Source organism: Strongylocentrotus purpuratus, unplaced genomic scaffold (assembly GCF_000002235.5).
Source record: "Strongylocentrotus purpuratus isolate Spur 01 unplaced genomic scaffold, Spur_5.0 spur5_scaffold_19, whole genome shotgun sequence".
Taxonomy (NCBI): domain Eukaryota; kingdom Metazoa; phylum Echinodermata; class Echinoidea; order Camarodonta; family Strongylocentrotidae; genus Strongylocentrotus; species Strongylocentrotus purpuratus.
In genome coordinates this window covers 16,256,952-16,276,654 of record NW_022145604.1, presented here as the reverse complement: position 1 = coordinate 16,276,654, position 19,703 = coordinate 16,256,952, and the positions used below count along the sequence as shown (strand labels likewise).

The 19,703-nt window shown below is 36.9% G+C and overlaps 1 protein-coding gene across 1 annotated transcript in view; it reads left to right on the top strand.

Annotated features, from left to right (window-relative positions):
- The window catches only part of LOC576942 (SWI/SNF-related matrix-associated actin-dependent regulator of chromatin subfamily D member 1), a 60,286-nt gene that overhangs the window by 34,653 nt on the left and 5,930 nt on the right, over nucleotides 1–19,703 (top strand). Inside the window, exons 4-6 of the mRNA XM_030989810.1 lie at nucleotides 875–976; nucleotides 5,126–5,287; nucleotides 8,601–8,753. Coding sequence (XP_030845670.1) covers nucleotides 875–976; nucleotides 5,126–5,287; nucleotides 8,601–8,753 — 417 coding nt within the window. The remainder of the gene's footprint in view (nucleotides 1–874; nucleotides 977–5,125; nucleotides 5,288–8,600; nucleotides 8,754–19,703) is intronic.

The following is a 19,703-nucleotide window of genomic DNA, read 5'->3' as shown; positions in this document are numbered from 1 at the left end:
TTTGACTTCTTCACGCTCCTCTTCCAAATCCGTGTTACATTCTGGGTATCGAGATTGTGTCACTTCTTGTAGCGCTATTGTCAGAAAACCTTGTAATCATGCATCAAATTAAACGAAAGTTAGCTCCGTGATTTCCCACACGTTCGACGAAACGACACGCCTCTTGTCTCGTGCTTGAGACAGAAAGTTTTCATGAACGTGATGACCTAAATTTTCATCGCTTTTGATCATAAACGGAGGAGATGGGTATCTGAAATAACTTGATTTTATGTGTCACAAATATTTATACTTTAGTGTTGACTGCGCTTGGAGCGATACAAAAATGATACAGATTATGAAACAAACATCAAAATGATATTGATTGATTCGAAGAATGAAAGGGTGTTCTTCTTCATGGCCAAAGTTCCATTCTTGATAAATGAAATAATGTAAAGCAGATGCATCGCTGAAATGTTTTTTTTTTAACCCCAGCCGAAGTTTCACTGATTTTTGCAGTGTAAATGCAAACTTCAGTATTAAGATACTGATTTTTGCTCATGTGACTCAACTCGTTTCCGTGCTAACGAATGCAGGGCACCGACAAATGACGCATGCGCACTACTTTCTAGTAGCCTAAATGGTAGTCCAAAAAATGGATGATTTTAAATAATTGGTGTTTGGAATGTGTAAATGGGCCTTGTGATGTACATTATTAATATTCGAGATTGCTACTTTTTTCTTTCGTTGCCCAACTGAAGAAAAATCACAGAATCTACCAAACTTTGTTTTCGCACCCTTTTTGTTTAGAGCTTATTTATTACCTTTTCCAAAAGACTAACTCTTGTGATTACCGGTAATGTTATTGTATTCTTTCTTTCTTTCTTTCTTTATTCAGTGGCATCGTACCAATGCTACAACAGAGACCGATGGTTTCCAGGTGAAGCGTCCGGGAAACGAGAATGTGAAGTGTACCCTTCTACTGCTTCTGGATCACCAGGTGGGTATAAAATGGGAAAGTTTAGAAATAATAATGATAATCTGGATTTATATAGCACTTATTATCTTATTCCGTCTTTAAAGGTAAAGACCAGTATTGGTAACGCCCCAATTTCAAAATATGAAATGGAAGCTCTCATTACCAATCATGTGAAAGAATATGTTTTGACCAATACATGATGATAAAAAATTTGCCGGGAAACCCCCTACTAATTCATATATTTGGTAAATTTGTTTCTCTCATGGTCTGTGAGAGATATAAGGTAGTCCCATATACATCTTTCTGTGTATAGTGCTTGTAACTTTACGAAGAATGGGCCAAATTTCTTATCATTTTGATGATTCCAGAACCTTGCAGATGCTAGATGCTAGATGATCAACCTTTCTGATCGATTCCACAACGTTTCTTTCACAATGCAATCGCATGACCATAACTGGTCTTTACCTTTAAGCGCTTTACAGATATTATCACCCTAATCATCGGATTCATTCACGTACAATGTGCACCATCTTCAATCCATGATGAGTATTTCTACCATATGCTCACCGTGAGGGCATATAGCAATTTTAGGTCCCCATTTCTCTCCTGAGTATGGAGTGGCAAATGTAGATTAATGCCTTGCCAAGGAGAAAGAAATGTTTCATTTCACAGTTCAGAGGCCTGGGCTCTGTCTTACAAAGTCCTCTAATCAATCGCAAGTTTGCAATCTCCTATCTCTTATGTACATAGTTGCAATTGATATCAATCGCAAGTAAGACAGGGCCCTGAGGTAAATAGGAATTTTGTAATCTATTTCCTTGAACATTAGAAACTAGGAATAACTGTTGTTTTGAGAGTGTACCCTTGTACTGGTTTTGGTTTGTATGGTTTAAAGGTAAAGACCAGTATTGGAAACGCCCCAATTTCAAAAAATAAAATGGAAGCTCTCATTACCAATCATGTGAAAGAATATGTTTTGACTAATACATGATGATAAAAAATTTGCCGGGAAACTGCCTACTAATTCATATATTTAGTAAATTTGTTTCTCTCATGGACTGTGAGAGATATAGGGTAGTCTCATATACATCTTTCTGTGTATAGTGCTTGTAACTTTACGAAGAATGGGCCAAATTTCTTATCATTTTGATGATTCCAGAACCTTCTAGATGCTAGATGATCAACCTTTTCTGATCGATTCCACAACGTTTCTTTCATAATGCAATCGCATGACCATAACTGGTCTTTACCTTTAAGGATTTGTTTTAGAGGATAAATGTAAGTGTATTTATTACAGCTTTAAGACCTGATGTGAGAATTAATTCAAAATATAAACTCAAACATGATCAACTAGGGGGGAATCATTTTCAAAGAGTGAATCGTGTGTGACATCATTTGATAATTTTCCTTTTTTAATGATTAATGAAGTAATAATTTGTTATCAATCATCTTGAAAGGATTTTATCCTTGCCTAATATACCGTCACCTGCTTCCAACTAAACTTTGGTGCTTGTATAATGAATCTATTACAATAAACATGAAGGCTTAAGATGTGATTACAGCCATCTGCTAAGCATCAGAAATATACCCCAAGATACTAAGCGAGCTCACTCTTCATATATCCTAATAAGAAATGAAGGCTATGATCATCAGCATGAGCTGTATTATTCCATGGACTTCTCTTGATTATTATTCTCTCTCAGTGTCCTTTCCTCTGCCAGGGGGGCCTCTCAGCAACAAGTTCATTACCCCCTATTCTACAAATCTGTTTACCTTCAAATTCACTACCGTTCTGGTTCTACTCACCCCCTCCAGACAACAAGCAAAGGTTTAAGGATGTACACTTGAGATTCTTTCTTAAATCCCTCGATGGATTATCCGAGATAACTTTCATTTATGCTAGATCCTGTGGCGGTTTGGATAGCGCCGGCGAGCCATCACTCACGAGGCGTTGCGAGGCAGAGGTTATAATTGTCGCGTTCGCTTAATGATTCTGTGCGATGATTCCTTGCGTGAATGTGAACGCTGGTGACCGCGAGTTACCCCGGCTGCAAGCTCTCGTCCGCGTCTGTGGTATTGTGGGGGAATTCTGGTCGTGTCCCCGTGACAAACATATCTCATTAGCGATTCATGAATTCCTTTTATGTCCCGTTTTTTGCGGATCTGGAGAGATTTTAATGGGAAGACGAAACCCGCCGGGGATAATCTGCGGTGGATCCGTCTCGATTCAAGAATTTGATGCGGTTTTAGATTTCATTTTGTTTCTTGAATGAAACGTGGGTGAGAAATATTCATGAACGTAGTTATGAATGAACATTTAGAACACGATTCTTCATAGATTGAAAGAATCGTCTTTGATTTAGATATTCAAAGAAATCCAAGTACACCTAAAGTAAGCCTCGCAACCACAGCAACCTATTTACGTGTATCGACTACAACTTCCTGAGACGAATCGTTCCAAACTTTTTGTGTTAATATGGGACAAACTTTATCATTTCATGAATCATGGGTTCATTCTATCAAGCAAGGGCTCGCTACCTCGCTCCCTCTCTCTCTCTCTCTCTCTCTCTCTCTCTCTCTCTCTCTGGTCAGCTTGGGAACCGTTTCTAAAGTGGATAACTCAAATAAATGGGGTCATATAGATGGTTTTAGCTTTTTTTGAAAGCAATTGTTTCAGGCAAGGACCTAATGAAATAACGAAGCTGGCCTTACGCTGCATGCCAGAAGGGTCGGCGGCGTAAAACCAGGAAATCAAACTAAACACCACTCCTGCGTTCAAACTCAAATATTATTATTACCCCGGAGGGGACAATAAATTGACAGCACCATTTAGGGAGAAATGTTGAGCGTAGGGATGAATTCATCTCCCCTGTAATTTTGTTCTGTTCCCCCGCCATTATAACTTCTTTTGCAAACCTCCCCCGTATTATCTGGCTTACCCGATATGAGGAGGGTTTTTGTACTTGTTGAAATTGTGCGTGAGGTTTTTGGCCACCCTAGATTTCCTTGGTTTAGATGTGTTAAATTGTTAATGACAGGTTGAAAAGTAAAAGATAGTTAGGTGTTGAGTATGTCTACATCTTTGTATCAAATTAGATGGAATAACATGAGGTTAATAACCTTACCAACTATTACTAATTGTTTGTTTGTTTGTTTTGTAAGTACTTTTATGGTTATTGGCTTTTCTATATTTCTATTTCTATTCATCTAGAAATATTTCTGTTCAACAGTAAAAACCAGTTGATTGAATGTTTGATTAATTATTGAAGATCTTGGATGTGCTTGATTGTTAGTGATGGGTTTGAAGAAAGCATATTTGAGCTGGATATCAGTGATGTCCAGTCATCAAATTGGGTAAAATAATCTGAAGTTAATAACCTTCCTGATCACTATTTGTCTTTCAATTACTTTTATTGTTATTAATTTTGTTAAGAAATCCATGAAAGCTGAACAATATTAAATATGAGGTTTGTTAAAAGTTTTTAAATAATTATTTAAGGTAATTAGAATGGAAAAGAGTTGAAAGGAAATACAGTAATTGATTTAGCTGGAAATAATCTAGTGGCAGGAATAAGACATTAGAAAAAGCATCGATCAAGTCATCATAATTGGAAAAACACTCTATTAATTATTTTTTTAACACTTACTAAGGGTGTTTGCAATGAAAGTAAAATAGAAGAAGTATGCAAATAGCATAGAATGTAAAGAAACAGAATGCATATTTGAATGGAAATAAAAAATAAAACAGAATTATATATTATTGCAATACCAGCAACTTGAAATCAAATACTTTAGAATTAGATATCAGATGGAAATAAAAATAGAATAAAGAAATTTGAATTGATGATGGAATGATGGTAAAATAAAATCATAGTGGGTTTTGTTGCAATTCTCATTACTTTTTTTGTGGGAATGTTTTCCAAAGTTGCTGTTCACTAATATTAAAAGACGGGAGTTGCTGCTCCCTTGTTTGGCGTTCAACAATAAGGGGTAGAGCAACGTCGATCTTGCGCAGGTTCCTCAGTGGCTGCCGGGCTCACGATCAATTGGGCAAAAAGAATTTCCATTTTCGGTTTAACTTAATACAATTTGGAGTGGACTTTAAAAGATTATTATTATTATTTTTATTATTAGTGCTCAATTGTTTCTGATTTCCTTTCTCCCTACCAGCCTCCCCAGTACAAGCTGGACCCTCGTCTAGCCCGGCTCCTCGGCGTGCACACCCAGACCCGCCCCGTGATCATCAATGCCTTGTGGCAGTACATCAAGTCCCACAAGCTCCAGGACCAACACGAGAGGGAGTATATCAATAATGACGCTTACTTTCAGCAGGTGAGACAATTATTGATAAGGACTAGGACCTACTTTTAAAAGGTCAAGTCCCAACTAATTGATGATGATGAATAGATGAGCACAGAATAGGAATAGGACCTACTTTAAAAGGTCTAGTCCCAACTAATTAATAGTGATAGAGTAGCTAAAGGACCTTGAAAAGGCCTCGTCCAAAGTAGCCACTAACATTATTGAGAATTACAAAATAGGACCATCCTTAGTTTGGTCCATTCAAACGATTAAAATAATGTTATTTATTAATGGTACATATAGGCCCTACACATTTTCCTTTTGAAGAAAACAAAATGGGTGGGGTGAATCTTCAGTAAATTTTCTTAAGATCTGCTTCAACAAAAAAATAAAAGCTTCCAGGACACTATGTCACACAGGCTTCAAGATCAGCATTCCCAATTATTATGATTACAATCCACGTAATTGAAGTTACTGGTAATTTAACCTTTCATTAAATCCACCTGTCTATTTACTGTAATATATTCAGTAAATAGATTCCAGATTCAAGATATTTTATTTAACCATAACCAAAAATATAATAATAATTAAAAAAAATAGAATGTGGAAGAGTCAAATAAGAAGTCAAATTAATATGATAGAAAATAAATTACACAAAAGTACAGTATGGATTATAGAAAGGACCAAAAGAAAAGCAAATGCTTGTAAGGAACGGCCCTGAAAGAGAGAGAAAAAAAGGGGAAAAAAGAAATAAATGATATCCATTTAGGCAGGGAGCTATACATCTCTGAAGAAGAGTGTCACTAGAGCCAAACATTGCTTGATATAGACACAAAGAGGATGTTGTTTGTCATAGCCCATCTTCTGCTTTGCACTATGTGACTCACACTATCATCTCCAACCCCATGAGTGCGTGCGTGGGCTATCCTTGTTCTCGTTTCATAAAAGAGAGGGGCGGTTTGGAGGACAGGGCATGGATATCGTGTCCAGTTAGAGCGTCGCCTGGCGCTCGGCCGTCTGCACACGGTCGTAAAAGTCACTGCCAATCTGCGGCGGCTCGTCGGGGTGACAGAGCCGTTGGGATCCGTCCGTGTCGGGTTTCGTAGCTCGTGTTGACGTAACGAGTCCAGCCCGCTGTCTCCCCCACAATTTATCCACTAATCATGCCTCAAAGCTCATGTTCGTTCGTGGCTTGGGGAAAGTTCAATGTAGTGTAATGATACAGGCTTTGTGATTCTTTAGTGTTCTTAAAACAAAATATATGTATATATATTATTGAGCTATTATATGTTAATGTACATTTTTAATGTTATTGAGCTAATATATGTTAATGTACATTTTGAGCTATTATATGTTAATGTACATTTTTATATAAGCTTCTTTCATTTTTTCGTTTTTCTATTTTACTGTTATTATGTGACATTGTTTGTCTTTTGCCTTTTTTTATCATAATGAAAATGAAAATTTAATCGTATCGAATTGGTATCAAGACAATAAAATGTTATTTTTATGATGAGAAATAAAGCAAAATTGTATTGGTATGATCATGAAGTATAGCACATACTTTTTTTTGAAAGAATAGTAAATATTTCTGTTGGCAAGAATGTTTTTATAGGTAAAGATTGTCTATCAAATCAATTTTAAAATGTGTAACAAATTGATGGAGAACATACAGTGTAATCTGTGTATGATTGAAAATATTTTTGACTGTATGCTAGTAATTGAAAATTAAAAATAAAGAATTAAAGTACAACGTCAATATGTTTTTATAATTGGCTCTGTGGTTCCCTATTTAATTTTGATTGAATTTAAAATATTTTTTGGTAATTCCTTTAAGGAATTACCATAAAGAATATCTTGCTCTGTTTTTGTATGTTTTGATTTCATGTTGGTATAATATAATAAATTGACAGCTTCAGATACTACATCTGTGTAGAGATGCCGCAAAAGATTTAGAGACAAATTAATCTCTAAAATTAATGTAGAAGTGACTTAGCAAGTTCTTAAATAGGGTTTTTAAAGTCATTGCCCTCATTAAGATATACTATGAAAACAGTTGATAAGGAATTGCAGCACGAAATACAAAAATATCCCCATTTAAATTAGATAATAATAATAATAATAATAATTGATTCTTATTGAGTGCTATTACAACAGAAAAGAAACTTACAAATCATAACAATCATATAAGGAACAGTACTTAAGATGTTACGAAGGAAATGAAATTTAGATACTCAAAAAATACATACATTAGAGTATAGAGACTAGACTAGGCTTATGATGAGTATGCTTTGTCGTTATGTTGTGGCTAGTAAGTTAGGTTATGCCCAATTTGTCTATATTTTTGTGGGTTTGAGTAAAAATGTTAGCTTGAAAAGATAATAGTAGATATCCTGTGCTCCTGAGGGATCCTCTATTTTACCCCAATCAAGTGTGACTTATATTTCCTGTCTCCGGAAACGCTTCATTCAAACTTTTTATTTTGTGTGCCAATTAAGAATTAACAGCATATTTTAACAAGTTACACCTATTCATAAGAGAGTTCTTTAATATTTTGTAGAATCAGTGAAATAAGAAACTATATAAAGAATTGATTTACATGACTTAATTTAGAGTAATGGGATGTGAAAAAATTGGATTAGAGCGTAATCACGTACTAATCTTTCCGAGTGTGGGAATGTTTTGAGAAACATGTGAAATTAGGCAATCAATTATCCTTTTCCTGAGATCCATTTCGTAGTATTCATCCAATTTGACAGTCAGTTGATTATTAAGTAAAAGACTGCAGTTACAGAGAAAGATGTAATGATAAGAGCAACAAGATTATTCTGATGTTTAAAACATTTTGTCGGAGGCCTTTGCTGGCCCCTGTCTTCATGATTTCCATTTGAATTTATTTTTCATTCAAATTATTGATTATGAAGTAAAGTCCTCTTTGGGGGTATTTATTCTTTGAATTTTCTTTCCTAGTAATTTTTTATACATATAGGCCTATGTTAGGTAACTTGGGTTACAAGCATTTTCTGATTATTTCCCAAGTCAGTTTTACAGTTGTTCTGACAAAGTATTTCATTGTTATTTCTATATAGATTTTGTTTAATGTATTTTAAAAAAATCTTTCTCAACCACTTACTTTCATTCTCTATCTCTCTTTCTCTCTCTCTCTCTTTCTCTCTCTCTATCTCTCTCTCTGTGCCTATCTCTCAATGTATCTTTCTTTCACTCTATCTCTCCTTTCCCCTCTCTCTCTCTCTCTCTCTCTCTCTCTCTCTCTCTTCCCTCCTTCCTTCCCTCCCTCTTTACCTCCCTCTCCCCCCTCTCTTTCTCTCTCCTCCCCCCACAGATCTTTGACTGTGAGCGGATGAAGTTCTCTGAGATCCCCCATCATCTTCATCCCCTTCTCCATGCCCCTGATCCAATCGTCATCCACCACACCATCAACGTCGACAGCACCGACCAGAAGAAGACTGCTTGTTACGACATCGATGTCGAAGTGGTAATGCACCCCATCCCTTCACTATAATTTGATTTATTTGTTGCAGATATTCATCGAAACTATTCAATTATTTCTTTCAACTAATCTAATTAAACACCAACAATTTTAAATCTGTTATTTACTCTTAGTTTATGTATCTGCATGTATCCTTTCAATGCCAAAATGTCCCTTCTTAAAAATTTCTTTACAAAAATTGAAATTCTCCCGGGAAGCCGAACATTCAAAGCTATAGTCCTAATGGCGAATTGATGAATACTAATGAGTCAGAATAAGTTGGGAGAGCTGATGTTTCTGTCCCAAGATCATCCTGACATTGCCATGGACCAGTGATGGCCTGGTGGTAGAGTCACTGCCTGACAAGCAGAACTGGATGGCAGGTTCAAATCCTGCTGTTTTCTTGGGGGGGGGGGGACTTTTATGTTTTTTGTGTTTAAAAAAAAAAAATACTTGTTTTGAATTACAAGATTGAGCACACAATCTTTATTTACAGGTTGCAAGCAAAAAATTCCTTTAGAAAAAATGAAGTTACTTCCAGAAAGCTTAACATTTAAAGCTAATGTCCCTTTTGCTGGGTGCTAGAAGGACATTAAATCTATTTCAAAGAAAAATTATGAGATAAAAGCCCCTCTGTCTCTATACAAGATGTATTGTCCACTGGTAACGTTTTTGGGCTTCCGTTTTGACATCATTTTACATGAAACCATTCATTAAAATAATGATAATAATGATAACAGATTCAAGAACAACAAAAAAAGGTAATTAACAGCCTGGAAGAAGGAAGATAGCATTCCATGATAACTGGTAAAAATAATTATTTTATCATATGCATATGGTAGCATTTTTTAAATATGGGCCAAAACCCTTTTTTTTGGATTATAACATAACATGAAGGACCCATGTTTTTGTTGTCTATAAATCTAGTTTTATTCGACCTCCGTACGAAGAAGCAGGTCATGTTTCTGGAGGAGTCCATGAGGCCTGGCTGGAGATGTCATTTGAGTATTTAAAATCTCCCTGAAGAGCAAACAATGAAAGTTGATATCATAACCAGTCAAAGCTATGACAGCGGTGTGATAACCTACTGTTTATATTATCTGTTATTGTATGCAGCTCGTTAGGTAATATCAATCCCTGAAACTCAAATTCTGCCCTAAATATGATATAGACCCTTCGGGCTGTGTTCCGATCATCGTGACCTTGATAAGACGGGAACGAAGAGTGTTAAATTTGCTTCAAGGGACAACAGAAACGTCACATTGAAAGAAGAGAGGAAGAAAGAATTTTGAAAAAGGATTCATAGAACTTAAAGGTTTGGTAGAATTGTGTCAAGATTATGTGTATTTGGGTCAAAGAGAAGATGTCACTTTTTCCTCTACCTACAAAAGAAAATGTTTATTGAAAGAAGGAAGAAAGGAAGAAATAAATTTTATTTAAAAAATCATAGAACCTGAAATTTTGGTAGAAATGTGTCAAGATTCTGTATGGGTCAAAGAGAAGATAACACCTTTCCTCAAGTTACAAAAGAAAAGGCTTATTGAGAGAAGAAAGCAAGAAAGAAATTATTTATACCATTTTTTTTAAAAACCTGAATGTTTGGTAGAAATGTGTCAGGATTCTGTGTATTTGGGTCAAGGAAAAGATGTCACTTTTTCTCAACCTATAAAAGAAAAGGTTTATTGAAAGAAGGAAGAAAAGAAGAAAGAAACTATTAAAAATAATAAAAACCTGAAAGTTTGGTAGAAAATGTGTCAGAATTCTTTGTATTTGGGTCAAGAAGGCGACGTCACCTTTCCTCTACCCCTTTCTTGCGCTCATGTGCCAAACACATGTGACCCCTCCTTCCATCAAAAATTCAGATGGATTTAACAGGCGACTGAATGAGTCAGTTAGGGTCACAAGTATTGCTAGGCTGTCGTCATGTTTATCAAATGAACATGCTCACACTCCTTCCGTTTTTTTCCCCCTCCATATCTATTCCTTATTTCCTGTATGGCTCTTGGAATTAGATCCATGTTTTTGAACGACATACCACATGGTGATTTCCTGCTTGTGTCAGTATTTAAATCATGACATCTTGGGTTTTGATTTGTAGGTCATTAATTATCTTCTTTAAATGCCCTATTTCAGTCCATTTGTCATACAGTTTGTCATTTTGTCAACATATAACATTGAATTCCTTATTCTCTTTTCTTTTTTCATTTTAAAACAAGATATCAAGAAAGCGGTTATACACATGCATCCTTATGTGCCCCCAGAAGCCTGTGTGAATCGATGCATGGTTGTTTTTCTAAAATACACATAATATCAGAGTTTTAATCCTACTTTAATCACAAATACTCATTTCAGTTATCACTAAAATGTTCACTGGGCTAAGTTCTATATCATTCATTTTTTATTACTTATTCTTTTCATGGCAAAACTAAATATTGAAAAGAAAATTGTCCAAATACATGTTTTGTGCCCCTCTGCCTGGCAGCCGATGGTATGGGCATGTGAAACTATAGATGACAGTTCTATCCGAGGAACTACAAGCTAGGACCAGCATCTTCCCAGAGTCACGGGCATTAGCACTCTCTCTTCCTCTAACAGTTTGAAAATGTGCTACTTTACCTGATATTCAACAATAGTACTTCTAAGAGGCCGCCGTGCTCAGAAAGTTACAATAGCTAAGTGTTGGAGAAACTTCATATAACACATGAAGAAACTTTCGATCTGAAAAATAGAGAGTAAAGGTCGGATGATAAAGGAGGCGCGATGGCTCAGTGGTAGAACAATGGTCTCGTAACCGGGAGGTTCCGGGTTCAAAACCAGGTCAATGCGCTAGTTTGCCCTTTGGTAAGGCGTTAATTCTCATTACCAAGTCTTTAACAGAGGACTTAAAGCCATCGGTTCCCTGATTGGTTCCTTACGATTATACATATGCTTTCTTAGCTGTCAGATAAATCAAACCAACCAACCAACAAACGTGATGATAGTATTTTGTCTTGTATAGTTACAGTGTACATGTATATATATAATGATAAAGAAAAGGGGCCTGGCCCTGAAGGAAGAGCAATCTTGTGTTTGAAGGTTAATGGACTTGTATCTTCCTCCCCATATAGGCCCACCAATACAAGTAAGCCCTAGATTCCGGCATCTCACATGCACATTTTTCTCCTAAATCCGCCTGCATCTGGAGCGACTTGATGGAAAATCCCCTTCACCCGAGCCGAACCCTTCCTTCAGGACTCGCCTTAACAACGCTTTTCACACGTTTGTTTCCGTGCGACGCCTCCCCCGAAGTGCGACTCTAGCTGGATTTCCTCAAGTGCCTGTTGCGGGATGATTCCATCTCCCCGAGGAGTCCCTAAGAAAACCCTCACTCCACACCTCTAGATACTCCTATATTTTTTACCCCCCATTTTTAGTCTTTCTTTCTTTCTGTTTTGCTGTGCTCTAGTGTTCTCTTGTTTGGGAGTTAATGAGCAATATATTGTTTGTGGAGAAAATTCTGAATTTTTGTTTTCTTTTTGGAATTGGAGACCAATTATGCAACCCTGTATTCAAATGCAGGAAAATCAGTTGTAGTGATGAAGAAGTGTTAAAGAATCTCTCTTGCACTCCATTTCTCTTTCTCTTTTTTTCTCTCTCTCCCTCTTTCTCTCTACATATCTCTTTCTCCCCTTGCTCTCTCTCTCTCTATTTCTTTTCTCTCTCTATTTCTTGCTCCCCTTCCTCCCCCCCCCCCCCCCCTCTCTCTATTTGTTTTTTTTCTCTTTCTCTCACTCTCTCTCTTTGTTTTTCTCTTTTTCTTTCTTTTTTGTTGTTATCATTTTTTTAATTTTTTAAATTTTTTATTATACTTTACTTCTCTTGTCCCTGATGCTTCTTCATCTCCCGTTTGGTTTTTCCGATCTTTAACCCCCCCCCCCTTCTCCTTTTTAAAAACCCCCCTCTCCTTCCTCTTCTCTCTTTTTCATTGTGTCTTCCTTTTTCCTACAGTGTATACAAAATATTTGTATGGAATATCAGTTCTTCACATACACATTTTTTATAGCATTGGTGATACTTCAATTGCTCTACATCTACATGTACTGATAACTGAGAGGAAACATTTTATTGTTGACAGACGAGGTGCCATAAACATCCTAATCAAATGTTCCTAATTTGAAATATCGCTCACCGTTACACTTTATCCCACGGGCCGAAACACTCCCTCCTCAAATTAGTGGTTAATAAATTGAATTATGCAAACAAACACGGGGATTTGACACTAAACTCTGCCTAACACGGAGCGGCACGCGCAAACTTTGGAATCGAGGGCAACATCGACTCTCTTTCCCCAAACAAAGCAGGTGCCTGTTAATGATTCTAGAGCGCCACATTTTGTGAGGCTGTGGATGAAATGCTTTGCCCTTGCCAAGGCGAGTCAGACTTTAACAGTTGCATCATATGGCGTGAATCAAATTTGACTCACTTTTGCTCTGCTCGCGTCAACCGCTGCGGACCACCCACGAACACGGAGGCAAAACAAAGACGGAATTAGGGCTCAGACAAAAGACGTTTAATAGATAAGTAGGTCAGACTTGGCTTGACTCTACACATTTTATAATCGTGACCTGGTGTAGCTGTTGGTTGGGGGCTGCCGGCTCTGAACTATGGGGGCCCTCTCCTATGGGGGCCCTCTCATTAACCAAAGCCCCATAAAATATTTCTTGATGAACTTAACAAAATAGGATTCAGATGATTTAAGATCTTTTAAGGTCATGGTCATTACGCTGTGCACCTTTATCTTTCAATGTCTTTGTTTTTATCCATATTTGAAAACCTTTAAGAATGAGTTATTTTTCGTATATTAAAAAACAACAACATATATTTTTTTTTAAATATTGACAACTTCACTGTCTAACACATACATGTACAGCCGCATCTCTCTCTCTCTCTCTCTCTCTCTCTCTCTCTCTCTCTCTCTCTCAATCTATCTCTCTCTCTCTTTCTCTTTTCCCCTCTCTCTATCTATGTCTGTCTCCCTCTCTGTCTTCTGTCTATCATTCCCTCTTCTTTCTCCCCCACCACTCTCTCTCTCTTTCTCTCTCTCCATCTCTCTCTCTCTCTCTCTCTCTCAATCTATCTCTCTCTTTTCCCCTCTCTCTATCTATATCTGTCTCCCTCTCTGTCTTCTGTCTATCACTCCCTCTTCTTTCTCCCCCACCTCTCTCTCTCTCTCTCCCACTCTCTCGCTTTCTCTCTCTCTCTCTTTCTCTCTCTCACTCTCTCTCTCTCTCTCTCTATCTCTATCTCTTTCTCTCTATCTACATCTATCTCCCTCTCTCCCCTTTTTCTCCCTCACCACTCTCTGCCTCTTCTTCCTCTTTCTCTTTACCAATTAGATTGTACTATGATTTCTTTCCACCCGCCGACCCTTTTCTCCAAATATGTCAGAGCAGTTTTGTCCTGATGTGATTGTCGAGGCGTCAGGAAGGGTTATATATATTACATGTGTTATAATTTTGGTTAAACTTACTATCTCAGTTTGGCTTGCAAATTGGGTTAGTCTAATTTGTTTTACTTGGCACAGGTGGCGTTGTGCATCCTTTGCCAACTTTTTTTTTAAAACCCATTTAATTGCTATCATGTTCAAGGAAAGGAGAGACTTTTCAAATTTGAATTTTCTTGGAAAGAATTCTACTTTTCTAAATATGAGAACCTAGGGGAACGAAGGATGGACTCAACCTAATTAAAGTTTATACAAAAGAGCAGCATCTTCCCTGTTGTCTGGATGAGTGTTTGATTACATTTGAATGTCATTTTGATTTTCTAAGGGCAGTAATTTTGTGTTCAGGAGTCATTTTCTGTGATAGAGAATGTGTTTTCACAAGTATGTGTGGAAAAAAAAATCTTACTCCTCAGATTTGATGTCATAAATCTCAAAAAAGTGACTGCAGACAGATCATTAGTAAGGGGGAGGGGTTGTACACAGCAAGCTTGCAGGGCTTCTGAATATACGCTGCAATGCTGCAACCTTGTTGTAAGGACGCTGCAAACTTGCGAGCAAGGTCTACAATCTTAGATTGTTGTATGCAAACTAAGATTGGTATAGGAGAGAGGGCACATACCCTTAAAGCCTTCTTTCCTCGCATCCAAGACTAGAGGCCTGCCATCATCAGCTCGAGTTTGCCAAATATACTGCTATTTTCAGACTCTAGATATTATCAGGCCGGTATCATTTCAAGCTCTGCTTACGATATCGGTCTTCTGCATTCTCCCCCTTTTCTTTCTTTTCAAATACGATTAATTGTACTATTGATTATTTATATTTATTTATTTGTGAATTACTACTTGTATTACTTATCATTATATTGCTAAAATGTATTCATTGTTATTTTTATTATTGTTTATGGAAAATGCAGAAATAAAACTTGAAACTGAAACCGAAACTGAAACAAAGCTCGAAATTGCGCCTTCACCAGACCAATATGCTCATCACAATTAGCTCGGACGGGCGGAAATTAGCCTGCTATTTCCAAAATAGCGGGATATTTTGTAAAACAAGACCAAGATTTCTCTGGATATTTGTCGCGACCAAATTTCCCGCTAATTGCAACTGCGGGCTGATGAAGACGCAAATTAGCTGGATAATTTGCGAACGGGATAGTTAAAATAGCGGGTTATTTGGCAATCTCGAGCTGATGAGGACAGGCCTAATGAGAACAGGCCTAATGAGAACAGGCCTAATAAGAACAAGGTCTAAGTTGTAGGTCTAGGGGAAGGATAGGTATATATGGATGGATTAAAGTAGCAGGCTACTGTAAGGTTCGTTTGGGATAGGTGTGGGAGTAAGGTATGATGAGGACCAGATTGGGCTTGGGTTGGGTCGGATGAGGATGAGGATGAGCTTTAAAAGAGGATGCAGGGATTTATAGGGGTCAACCAAGGTCATTGGACACAGAACAGAGGTCTATTTTTTTTTAAAGGATATATGAACAAAAAAGTTAGGGTAAACTGTCGGTCAAAAAAAAATTGGGTTATTTTTACTCATATACTCTGGTGTACATAATGTAGAGTTTTAAATGTAAAATGACTGTTAATCATAATCAAATTCTATATGCTACATAATTTTTTTGTAATCTTCAGACTGTGATAAAAATAAAATGTATAGAAAGATGGAATTATGACATCCAAGATTCTTTTTCTTTTTTTATCATGAAGAAATTACCGTAATAGGAAAAATGGTATACATCATTCCTGGTGAAACAATTATTGAAAAAAACTTTTCAAACTTATTTTTCATTTTTTAAACTTAATTTGACAGTACAGTATAAAAAGATTTTTGATAACAAGATGGCTCTTCAAGAGGTGTATCAAATGAAATGAATGCTTCATTTGTGTAATAATAACTATTGTAAAACTAAAATCTTTTTATCATTGACACCACACCAGAATTCCACACATTTGTTTTTCTTTCCCATAGCCATAGGGATCCAGAGCAAAAGAGTGTTAGTCTTTGTGTGCACCATGCAAGCTCCCATTTCCATCTTTAACAGTTTGAGATCTAAAATGGATTTTAGGGTCCATGAGGGTGTTTCACAAAGATTCTAAGTCGCACTCAACTCTAAGTTGGACTCAAATATTATGGAGAGCCATTTGTAGCCTTATAATAAAATATCTTCAAAAGCCAAAATTCAAGTATTTTAGACTTTTCATAAATTCCACATCAAGAACATGAAATCTCCCATGATAATAGAAAATATAAATCAATATTTTATGCCTTTTAAATATAACTTTTACAAAATATTTTTAATGATGCTAATGGCTTTCCATATTTAAGTCCAACTTAGAGATAAGTTCAACTTAGGATTTTGTGAAACATCCCCCACATATGGCCCGTCACCATCAACCCACCCCCAATCTCCGCCCCCTCCCCTCCCTTACCTTTACATATGGTTATACCACTGTCTATCATACCTGACCCAGAGATACACCCAAAGAGTGTTGACAGGAGCGCATCACTGCTGGTAACGTGATGATGGGCGGATGACACCGGGGACAATAATCTATGCTCATCTCTGCATGGCCCTCTCACCCCGCCCGCCCGCCTCCACGGGATTCACCCAAACGGAGAGAGAAAGAACCTGCCCCAGATTAGCTAATCCCCTGGATTATCCCGCCACTACATCAGATCCAGATGGGTAGGCCCAGTAAAGTCCCTCTCTGTTAGGACGACTTTCTGAGTGTCATTGTGGGTCCATCAAGGTCTTAAGCGCTTTCAGATGGGTGAAGGGCAAGACATTTGTGCTTGTAGGGTGTTGGGAATCTTTGTCAGATTTATTGTACATCAGTGTATATCAGAGGGTACATGTATTTCTAAAGAACTATTTTTTATACAACACATACAGTTGTCAAATGTATTTCAGTAGTGGAAAATTGCCCTTCATAATTCCTCCCCCCCCCCCCAAAAAAAAAGAAGAGTTTTCTGGTTTTCAGACCTATTGGCCCGAATTCACATTCAGGCCTTTACGTTGGTGCTGTGGACAGAAAGGTGCTTATTATAAATATCTACACAAATATGTTGCTTGCTCTGTAAATCCTTGAGTTCAAATTGTGTATGGATTTTTGTTTGAATGTAGTAAGTGGCTAGTCGATTTCTATCTCCCAAATTTAAATTTGAGTGTCGTGTGCTTGTAGTATAGACCACATCCTACAGAAGTGAAAAAAGGGATCTCCTCTTGTACTTCGAATCCAATCTCTAAATTCTTTTTGGTTTGTACAGAGTTGAGATATGTTGGTGTTTGGAGATGTCATAATTTGTCCAACTATTCCAAGTTGAACGGCAAGGAAAATAAACGTAGCATGAAGATGTCATGGGGGGAGATTAAGCGGAATGTGGTTCGGGTGGAATTCTGTCTGTCTGTCATAATTCTGAGAAAAGAGATAAAACTTGTCCCCTTGAAGGATCGATGGAAGGCGGTTAAAAACCCTCAGTAGGCCTGTCTTCATTAGCTCGAGTTTGCCAAATAACCTGCTATTTTAAATATCCCGATCGCACATTATCCAGCTAATTTGCGTCTTCATCAGCCCGCAGTTGCAATTAGCTGGATATTTGGTTGAGAATATATCCCAAGAAATCTTGGTCTTGTTTCCAAAATAGCGGGATATTTTGGAAATAGCGGGCTAATTTGCGCCCATCCGAGCTAGTTTGTGATGAGCGTGTCTGTCTGGTGAAGACGCAATTTCAAGCTTCGGGATAATATCCAGAGTCTGAAAATAGCGGGTTATTTGGCAAACTTGAGCTGATGAAGACAGGCCTCAGTGTATGGCGCGAATGATCTAGAACGTACATCTTGACTTTTAGCCATTCAATGTCTACTCGCACGTATTCCTCTGCTAAGAGCCGAACAGGTATTAACTCTTTATCAAAATACAAGAGGTAATTCCATTATGGTTTCTAGGAAATTATTTCTCCCACTCTGTATTTATTATTACCATAAAGTATATGAGCCAGCCATGCCACAAGATTTAATTGATTTCCCAAAGTTTATATTAGATGTGTGATTCTTATTAGGAAAAGTTATTCCTAAATGCTCATATAAACGTGAGGTGGTCAACTTCCTCAATCTTTTTCCTCTTGGTCCACGATATTATGAACTGTCGAGTCGGTCATATATATTACTGTATGGATTCGATGGTTCATAATAAGGCCAACAACTTGATAAGAAGTTTTGGAGAATGGTGAACTTATTGCTGTACTGCAGGACTTGAATTTGTTGAAGGTGTCTTTGAAAGGCAGATGCGATGCTGCCTTTTAGCAGGTAAAAGGAAAGAAAAGTAAAATCTATCAAAATGATGAAATGGAAGTTGAATAAATAGACACTCCGGATATGAAATCATCAATCTAGGTTTAGGAATGCGCCAAACGTTTTGAAAAGTGATCAGAATCGAGAAGTTGATTTATAGGGGCGTTCTTGGGCCATGAAAAGTGTTTTGACAGTTTGTATACGAGCCTTGAAGTTGCGCTCTTTTTAATAAGTGGGCCAAGTTCACATGCTCTTCACATGTTGAACTCCATTGTTCCAGGATTTTATCGTTTCTTTTGTTCTCTTGGCCTTTTCTTTCTTTTATTTTTGTATTTGCGTTATCATTCTTACTTTTCCTTTATCTGTTTTGTATACATTCAAAATCTTTGTTTAAAAATCCAATTTTATCATCTCTCTTTTTTTCATGGGTTTCAGAATGATTGTAACCGTTGTTTTTTATATATTTTCATTGAAGTGGGGATCCAAGATTATTATAACAGAGGAAGTAAAATCTGAAAGGATTTTGACCCTTCAAAAAAGAAGAAAGTTGTAATTCTATTGGGGAGAGGGAGGGAGTCACATACCACCTACATCCCCCTCCCCACACAATGGATATGTCCCTGAGTTTTTTGATAGTGAGGTTATTGTGTTTTCCCTTCTTGTGTCTCTCTTCCTGTGATTTCTTAGTTTTATTTTGGTCTTGTTTTCATTGTTATATTTCATTGGTTTATCCTGGAAAGCACTCTACCATTTTATTTCCCCTTTACAGTATCTGACTGATAGAAAAGTGGTATGGTAGAACATTTGAAAAATCAGGTCTTTGTGTGTAAGAAATAAGTTGCAGAACATTCAGCTAATATGAATTGCAAATCACTTTCTTCCTTTACATGTGAGATTTTGTCAATTTGTAGCTAAATATATCTCTTATGAAAGCCTTATGGGATAGACTGCTATTTTGCATTGTGTTGAATTAACAAAATGGGGTTTCTTTACTTTTGTTTATTTCACAAAATGTATTAAATAGACAAGTATGTAAACAATCCATTCTCAAAGTAAGGGATACAGCATTGGTGATATTTTTCATTAATATGATTTACCACTAATCTGTATTATGTTTGAGTGGTATGAGATGTTAGTGGGTTTTATGTATGAAAGGAATTCACTTTTGACACACTTT